Raw genomic sequence first — 9671 nt, 5'->3', positions numbered from 1 at the left:
CTTGTATGAAATTTTACCAAAAAATTCAGATTTTTTTTTACTTTTTATGGATAAGGAAAATAAAGGTTTGCAACAATCAACAACAATGAATCAACACACCCGATGCTGAAAGAAAAATATATATCCTTAAGGCGATGCCATACGTAGTAATGCAAAATCATGTGTTTTTGGTTTGAAAATTTGGTCGCATAGAAAGGTTTCATAATGCTTTAATTAAATACTGCGATTAAAATACATCTTGACCTTTGAAATAATCGAGTATTTTTTAGATAAGTCTTTTTATAACCCAGAAAAAATAATGTAAAGGCCTATGAAAACTGCTTTAATGTTCAAACTCTCCTACTTACGAACCCATTTTCGGTAATGATTTTATTGTATAATGTGGCAAATTAAGTTATTTATAAAATGATCGAGAAAAAATTAAATATTTATGCCTGAACATCCACAAAATAAAATAAAAGGCACTTTTTGGCCATGTTTTTTTCTTGCATAAATCAAAACAGGCCGATGGTGTTAAGCAGGAATTTAAACCTTATCTCCATCTACGTAAGGGTTGTTATTGATAGCGGCTCAATTTAAAATATTACACGACGTCCAATAAAACCTAAATTTTCAACGTTACGGCATAACGTCCCTTTAAAATAAAATGGACTTCATCCAAGAATTAAAGAGATGGTAGATTTTTAGATGGAGATATTAGGAATATATACAATGATAATTATTTGTAGGTACGACCGTTAATATTAAAAATAATCTTTATTCTAGTCGGGTTGTGGGTCCAACGGAAGTCCAAGCGACGTGCGGGGATGCGTGACGCTAAGATAAGCCAAGTGTGACAATACTAGCTGGTAGCGGTGCGTCACACTCGGGCTCCGTGCTGTACCGTGCTGAGGTGCCGTTAGGCTGGCAGTTCCACCCACTAGCTATGGATGTAACGCATTACACCAGCGGACATACGGCAGAACAGACTCCACCGAAATTTTAATATAATAGGAAAAAAATTGTCGGATTGGATTAGTTCAAAAGATAGTTTGCTGTAGTCCTCGCACTAAATTACTTAGTATGGAATCTGTTAGCGTGAAGATCCAAAAATCAGAAAGCAATAGATATGATTGTTGTATATATTAACTATTATTATTATACAGGGTTTTCCAATAAGAGGTGTTATTTTGATATTCAATCGTAAAATTAAATCGTCTTGTTGAAAGTAAATGTTGTCCTAATCAATACCATTGAATTCTGGCCATAAAAAATCATTAATCATCTCTCGATAGCTATCCATTCACCGTAACTGTTGCTCCAGCCTCATTTTCGAAAAAGTAAGGTCCAATGACTCCGCCAGACCATAAACCGCACCAAACAGTCAGTCACACGTTGAGGATAGAGAGGCTCTTCAACAATAACTCTTGGGTTTTCCGAGCCCCAGATGCAACAATTTTGCTTGTTGACGAAGCCACCGAGGTGGAAATGGGACTCATCACTCAAGATTATTTGCATTTGATTCACTTAAGTGAATTTTAATAATTTCAATGCGTTGTTGAAGCGTGTATCGTTCAATTTTTATTAATGGCGTAGTTTCTACTTGTCAAATGTCAAAAAATGACAGCTTCAAAAGTAACATCTACCGAAATAGCGGGCTATTCAAATAACACCACTTATTGGAAAACCCTGTAGTAAATTCATCAAATAATCAGATTTTTTCCTATAATCTTTAAGCAACTGAATGTGAATAGGTAAGTACTTTTACTAACAGTATGTGGTATGAATTGTTAAAAAAAACATGTTGAACAACAACAAAAAACACAGTTGAACAAAAAATACACAAAAAAGATTGAAATGTATTTTTCGTCAACCGCTATAAGATTCGCTGCTTCTGAGTAACATTAATTTATAACGTTAAAAACTGTGATATTTCAACAAAAAACCTGAAAAACCATAATTATTATACTAATATTATGAACAAGAGTGACAAGAGTTGTACAAGGTCAAATAAACATCCTGACAATTGTATTATAATGACACTTTTGTATTTGGAACACATTTTTAAAAATATTTTTGGTTTTTATCCAAATTTGAGTTTGTTTCTTGTTCCAAATTCAAAAGTGTGCCAAACTGGCCTACATCAAATTAAACTTAACAGTCTTGTGGAGTTAGATAAAAACAGAAATTGGTAAGTTAAAAATAAAAACAAAACGTAAATGGGCATGCACACTTGCAAAGTGCATAATAATTTTTAACAAATGAGACAGAAATACAAATAACGTAAGAATAATAATTAATATTATAAACGTATAAAATTATGGCCATAACTCGTTTCAGAGTCGCTCCTATGTTTGTTTTACATCCCAGAAGTTTTCCTAATCCCAAACATTGATGAAGTTATAGATACGGACACTTATGTTTTACCTACTTAGTTTATGAAATAACCTAGCAGTTTTGCCATCTCATGTTATCAGCGTGCATTTAAACCATTTTCCTGAAATGTATACTCAAGTAATATAAAATAATAATTTTTATAAACGGTAGTATACCTGATTTACTTAATCTCATTGAATTCCATATACCTACGAGAGCTACTCGTTCCAAAATCTTGTTTAAATGTAACAATACCTGGACTGAGCATTTCAAATACTCGCTTATACTTGGATTACATGAAGGCTATACTTTCATATCTTTCAATCAATACAATTTTTTACTATCTTCAGTGTTTTAGTAGCTTGCAATTACTGTTTATGATACTTTTTATAATTACCATTGATATTATATAAATAAAATAAGAAACATAGAGAGTTATTATAATTTTTGTAGCGATTTTTGTCCGTAGTCAACAGGACAATGGTTACCATATATAAGATATTTTATGGGGAATAATGAGAAACTGAAGGCGGTGACAGAGAATAGGAAGGTTGAAAAATACCCGGCTATTAATATGTTGTCAATAAACATAGCAAAAGTCATTAAAAACAACGTTTTAATTCTGAACTGTGGTCTTACACAGTGGCGATACTGAATGTATCCCCAACCAGTCATTAGTATTAATATGTACGCAATACCGAGGTGATTCTACATAACAGTATAAGTAAAATAGTCACATATATTTTTTAGAAATTTCAACGTTTTAAGACTAGACCTTAAAATAAAGCCAGAATCTTAATGACGTAAGTGAAGCAGCCGTGCACAAAAATATGCAGCGAGCGGTCCTGCTGTATTGGACATACCTGCAGCTGAATTTGCCCTATCAAATCTCTAAAATAGAGTGGGAATCGTAACGACATAAGTAATGAAGTCGTGTAAAAACAATATTGGGAGCGCGGCCCGTCGTTATGGACGGACCTAAGGTCGACTTTGCCCTAGCAGGCCTAGAAAATCGAACTTTCCGTGGGGATTATTTTATTTATTTATGATTAACATATTAGTAATATCTCAGACGTTTCTAGAGAGATCCACTTGGGAAGTTACTAATTCATCATTTTATAGTTGAAAAACCGTTTTATAAAATTTTAGTTTTACATAAAATATTTTAATGGTAAAGGTCCTGTTTTTATTAATCTTAAATATAAATAACTTACATCCGTAGAAATTTATTTAGAAATATTTGAGAATTTAGTAACACGTTCATCAGAAATAATTAAAATGTGAGCGTCGAGCAAACCCCAGCTATTAGAGTCTCATGTCGTCTTAAGTAGTTTTTAAGTAAAAAAGGGTGTGGAAAAAAATGGAATTTCGAAAAAAAAGTTTTATTTTTTATTTCTATCGTCATGTAGAATCACCTCCCGAAGCTAGTGCAATTTACCCCCGGGCATCCTGTAAACAGCTGTTTTTGTGCAGTAAGAAAAAATACACAATTTTTAGACAGTCAAAATATTTTTCGTCAATGTAACGGGAAATTTTCATATAGTGATATCGTCTATAAATTTGATAAGACAAACATTCGTAGGTTACGAATAACCTGACAATACTACCTGCATAGTATCGAAAATCCGTGTTATGTTGGAAATGCATCCTCACAGCTATATAACCAAGAGCACAGAATTGTTATTATTAGATATTTATCAGTGGACATTTTAAATTATTTGATAGCGTTAAGAAAACGTAAGATTCCACTTGCTTCGGAGACCAGCGACCAGTCAAACCGGTTTGCAGTCTTAGGACCGGGGACTGTGACGTCAGAGAGGTTAGACTCTGTTCCAAAATTAAATCCGGGACTTATTGAGCAGATTATTATCTTTGACGGTTTTGCTTGACAAGAAGCTATGTAGTGATTGCTTAGCGGATTTTCTTGATAAAACAGAAAAGCGGTTTCTGCTATAAAAACGTACACAATTCATGTTTGGAACGTGGATTTATTAGGAATAACATTCGATATTCAAATACAGATAATATGTATTATTATTATTATTAGTTTTTAGGGTGTTTAACCGCATTTAGCTATATTTTGAGTTCAAATCTCGATATGACCGGTCAGCTGGCATCGCGTCGTGAGTCCTCCATTACAAATGATTTTTGGATTACTGAGCAAAATAAATAATTTACTGTTTCGTGATTCTTTGATATAAAGTACAAATTTCGAGCACTAGAAAAATAATCTACATGATCTTTGTAAATAGGCTAGCAGAAGTATAGATCGACAGAATTTTCTCTGCAGACTATCAAGAGAAATTACCTGCAGGAACAAACTTTTCATAAATCCCTTATTTAGTTGTAATCAAAACTGGTAAACCATAACAGTGTTGAAATGAAATACGGATTTTTTTGCTTTTGGAATCGACAATATACAATATATTCATCAGTACATGTCTCTAATTGTACAGATAAGTTGTTTGTAGATCTGTAACAAATTGCTTGTATGTTTGGAACGGAGTCTAATTGCTTCATAACGTACTAAACATGACATTGTTCATATTTATAAAATTCCGCTCCAACAGTAAACTTCTGGTCTAAGATAGTCTAGATAAACATTATCACGTGCCCCTCCGGTCGAGGAACAGTTGTCCGACATCTTCATAAATGGCTATGCAAGAAGAAATGACTAATTTTGGGATACCATCAAATGTTTTGTTTTAGTTAATTGCGTGAAGTTTCTTAGGGCCAGTTGCTATACTTTAGAAATTGCGTATTTTAGAAGGGAGGGTTTTTACTTTAGAAATTGCGTATTTTAGACATGAGGGTTTTAGTTTAGAAATTGCATATTTTAGAAGTGAGGGTTTTTACTGCAGAAATTGCGTATTTTAGAAGTGAGGGTTTTTACTGCAGAAATTGCGTATTTTAGACATGAGGGTTTAAGTTTAAAAATTGCATATTTTAGAAGTGAGGGTTTTTACTTTAGAAATTGCCTATTTTAGACATAAGGGTTTTAGTTTAGAAATTGCATATTTTAGAAGTGAGGGTTTTTAGTGCAGAAATTGCGTATGTTAGACATGAGGGTTTTAGTTTAGAAATTGCATATTTTAGAAGTGAGGGTTTTTACTTAAGAATTTGCTTATTTTAGACATGAGGGTTTTAGTTTAGAAATTGCGTATTTTAGAAGTGAGGATTTGTACTTTAGAAATTACGTATTTTAGACATGAGGGTTTTAGTTTAGAAATTACGTAATTTAGAAGCGAGGGTTTTTACTTTAGAAATTGCGTATTTTAGACATGAAGATTTTAATTAGAATTTTAGACTTGAAGGGTTTACTTTATGCTACGTATACATACGCGAGCCGAACTGAACCTCAACTTATGTGAAAGGAACGAATCAACCGCAAATGGCGTGAAACGCCGCTTACAGTTGCTTCGTTCCTTTCCTCTAATTCGTGGTTCGGTTCGCAAATGTTTACCTACCATTAGAAACTCCGTATTTCTTTTAGAATTTAGGGTTTTTACTTTAGAAATTGCGTATTTTAATTGGGTGTAGATATCTACATCAGAATGCCTAGAAGTCCGAGTATACTATAGGCATAGTGGCCATAACTTTTCTACCTATTCCGAGTATGTATTTATTTATTAATACTCGTTATCCTATGGGTAGGCTATCAATAGGATGGTGAAATTAAACATCACTAGGTAAGTAACTACCTAGATAAGATAAAATAACGATCTACAAGATGTGTTTCTGTAGGTATTCAACATACAGATTAGGAAATCTTATCTTTTCACGTATTTATCGATAGAGTTCAAATGTTATGATATTTTCATATCAAATTGCTACAAAAATAGAATATGCTTTGAAACAAAAATAGTATCTTGATATTTACAAAAGATATTAAAAAATACAATGAAGGAAATTTATATGGAACAACGACAGATTATGTGAATTTAAATTTTATATGCACCCTTTTCAGCAAATGTACCCATAGCCAGAAGAACAGAATAAAAATAACTATATTCACATCAAGTTCTTTGAGGCGAATTTAACAAGCTTAAGTGGGTAGGTACCTTATCGTAATTTGCTTGGAAAATGATACAAGTGTTCAGAGTTTCAGCTTTTGATCAAATTGTGGTCAGCTGTCAAACATAACGGTCATGTTATGCTTGTCAGTCAATGACAATTTGACTAAAAGCTGAAACGGAACGAGAATATGAAACAACCTTAGCTTAGTAAGAAGTGTAAATATTTATATAATATTATTGTTGTTTAAATGGTGTTTTGGTAAGTTACTTACCAAAGATAAAGATCTTTGAAGGAGACATTGGTACTGGTTTAATGCACGGCCGGGTAGGTACCTACTACTGATAACATAAGATAAAGCAGAACTGCTGACACGTGGATGGGTGGGCCGGGTTACTTACTGGGTGTATTTGGGTATGTTGGTGTGGGTGTTGGATCAGCTAGAGTGCCAGAGGCCCAGGTTGACGGAGCTGAGCAGGGGCAGGCGTGCCAGGCGCCCCAGCCCCGCGGGCGTTACGCCCGTGCAGCCGTACAGGTCGATGCTCTTCAGCCGGCTGAGTCCCGCGATGTTGTCCAGGCCACGGTCCGTCACGCGCCCGCACTGCCCGATGTGCAGCGCCTCCAGCTCGGGCAGCGCGCGCGCCACGCGCTCCAGACCAGCGTCCGTTATCGGGCACGCCGCAAGAGATAAAGCGCGCAGTCTAAACAAACCTTGCGAGGCGTGTGCTAGGGCTGCATCGCCCACTTTATCGCAGAAGCTGACGTCCAGGGAACTGATCGGCGAGCCGCCCTCTGCTAGATACCCCACGCCAGCGTCGGAGACGTTATCGCACGCGCGGAGGTTCAGTTCTCGTAGTTCGGGCATCTTAGCCAAGTGCTTGAGGCCGCCGTCCGTGATGGAGACACAGAAGGACAAGTTGAGGGTCTGCAGGGCGGGGAGGCGCGCCAGGTGGCGTAGGCTCTCGTCTGTCAGACGCTGGCAGTCCTGCAGGCCAAGGTGCTCTAAAGCAGGCGTGCCTCTGGCTGCGTCGCGCTCCAGGCCCGCCAGGTGGCCGATGCCGCGATCTCCGACGTGCCAGCACGAGCGTAGATCTAGACGTCTCAGCTTGCGCAGGCCCCACGCTACCAATAGCAGCCCCGTGTCCGTCACGTTGCAGCAGCCGCCCAGCTGCAGCGTCTCCAGGTTCTTGAGGTACTGCGCGATGCGGCCCAGAGACGTGTCAGTCACCTGCTTGCACAGGGACAGGTCCAGCGCGCGCAGGCGGGGCAGGTCGGAAGAGAATGCGTGCGCCAGCCCCGTGTCTGTCAGGTTGTAGCAGCCCGACAGGTTTAGGGCCTCCAGCTCGGGCAGGCCGAGCACGACGTCGCGCAGAGAGCGCCGCAGCGACAGCACCTGCACGCGCCGGATGCCCCGCCGCACCAGCGAAGGGAACAGGCCGGGATTGGAGCGACGCAGGTGCAGGCGAGCTTGCACTCCGCGCCACACGGAGCGCGCGTAGGCCGCCTCGCGCCACGCCGAGCAGGTCTGTGCCGCGCGGCCCTTGTCGGCCACCTCGAGCCACGAGAAGATCAACGCCAGCAGCTCGGGGTAGAGGCGTGACACGTGCGTTGGTCTGGGGGCCCGAGGCTGATGAGTGCCGGTTCCGGGGCCCGGGGGCGCGCAAGGACCCAGCGGGGGCCGCCACAGCCGGGGCACGCCGGGCTCCGCCAGCCCCGTCTGTTCGGCCCCCCAGCTCTCCGTCAATTTGGGCTCCAGGGCCCTCTTCCTACTGTTCTGCATTCTGCTGTGACTTCTGCTTCACTACATCTGGGGAACTATCACTGGGGACTAGAGCCGGGCCCCGAGAAGCTCCGAAGGTCGGCCCCGCTCATTTCTAATATGGAAAACAGCGTCAGAACTAACTTCACAGTTCACAAAGTTGACAAGACGACAACCGATGAACTCCCTGATGGATAAATAAACTAGCCACAAGTCGCACTGGGGGAATCTACACTCTGAACAAACTTTGCGGGACACTTGTTACCATTGTGTATACATTGTTACAACACGTATTTGTCAATATTACGCGGGAATACTGCGCGCTAAAGACCGAAACAGACAGAAAACGTTACACTCGCTCGCCGTCCGCGATCAAACTGAATTCGTCGTGTTTCGTGTTCGGGTCCCCTCGCAACAAAGTTTGCCGGCCGCTGATTGGTTGGCGGCAGTCACGTGGCTCGCTCGGCGCAGTATTGATTCGGGAACATTGCGGCGGCATTTTTAAGTTTGGAGGAAGCCGAGCGAGACAGCGATAGCCGCGAGGTGCGTGAGCGGGCGAGTCAGCGATATGCATGGAATGTACGAAACGAGTGTGCGAGAGAGATGGATCAGCGCGGGAGGAAACCTGTCGCATATTGGACAAAACCGTCAGGTTTTTAAAAATATGTACAAAAAAAACTTTTCAACCTAAAGCATAATTTACAAATTGATTTATTCTGTAAATGGTTGAAACGAAAACCGGAAGTCTTGTTGATAATTGACAAAATTGCATAAAAAAGTTGAATCTCAAAGTTTTGAGCACACAACTCTATAATTTTGTTTTCCGTTAATACAAATCAAGAACTTATTTACATTTGTGTGGCTAGAGAAAATTTGATATTATAGGGAAAAGGGAGGATAGGTATGAACCTGTATATTACTATGTAGTCACTAAAAACAGATCGAACAAATTATTTCAAGGGAATGTTTCGATTCTGCAAGATGATATTTCACAAGAGTAGTTTATCGGAGAAGCCCTGAAACGAAATACGAAAACAATTAAAGTAATATTAAGCAACTTTTACTGCCCGCTTTTGTGGCGTATCACCTGAAGGGTGCTGTGCAAAGATTATTAGATTAAAACGTCAATATTAATTCGTAAACGTTTGCACAAAGTTTGGAATTTGCCAACTGCAATATTGGTGAATGAATTATATCACTTAGGACGGGTTGTTTCTCAATTTGAATAATTCATAAAAACTTCAAAGTAAAAATTCAAGTTCTGTCTTTATCTAAGTACTTAAGTGTAGAACTTTTATCATCTCGAAATTTGATAAATAGTTCAAAATCTGTGAAACAACCCGCCTGCAATTTTAATTTTATGAGGAAGTACAAACAAATCATTTTAAAAAGAACACGTTTGAATGTATGTATGCACGTCAGTAGCATCGAAAGTTTCATAAAAGTTGTTCGAACTGTTTAAAACACCCGCCTCGAAGTCCCCTCCAAACCCGAAAATGCCCAAGGATACTGGGTGCTTAGCGACGTTTATCCACGGTTTAAA

At 39.1% G+C, this 9671-nt stretch overlaps 1 protein-coding gene across 1 annotated transcript; it reads right to left on the bottom strand.

Moving 5' to 3' along the window:
* Positions 1 to 5299: 5299 nt before the first annotated feature.
* LOC149411881 (F-box/LRR-repeat protein 14-like) lies at positions 5300 to 8491 on the bottom strand. The gene has a single exon (XM_089646524.1). The coding sequence runs from the start codon at positions 8147 to 8149 to the stop codon at positions 6806 to 6808; it is 1344 nt and encodes a 447-aa protein (XP_089502650.1). The 5' UTR covers positions 8150 to 8491; the 3' UTR covers positions 5300 to 6805.
* Between the last annotated feature and the right edge of the window lie 1180 nt (positions 8492 to 9671).

This window comes from Hesperophylax consimilis, chromosome 24 (genome assembly GCF_061612785.1).
Source record: "Hesperophylax consimilis isolate HC1 chromosome 24, BYU_Hcon_1.0, whole genome shotgun sequence".
NCBI classification, from domain to species: Eukaryota; Metazoa; Arthropoda; class Insecta; order Trichoptera; family Limnephilidae; genus Hesperophylax; species Hesperophylax consimilis.
Note: the sequence above shows the minus strand (reverse complement) of the source record. Positions and strands in the feature narration are given on the sequence as shown.

Bases quoted from the DNA above. Each gene is read 5' to 3' on its own strand.
- LOC149411881 (XM_089646524.1), bottom strand. From the start codon at position 8,149: ATGCAGAACAGTAGGAAGAGGGCCCTGGAGCCCAAATTGACGGAGAGC.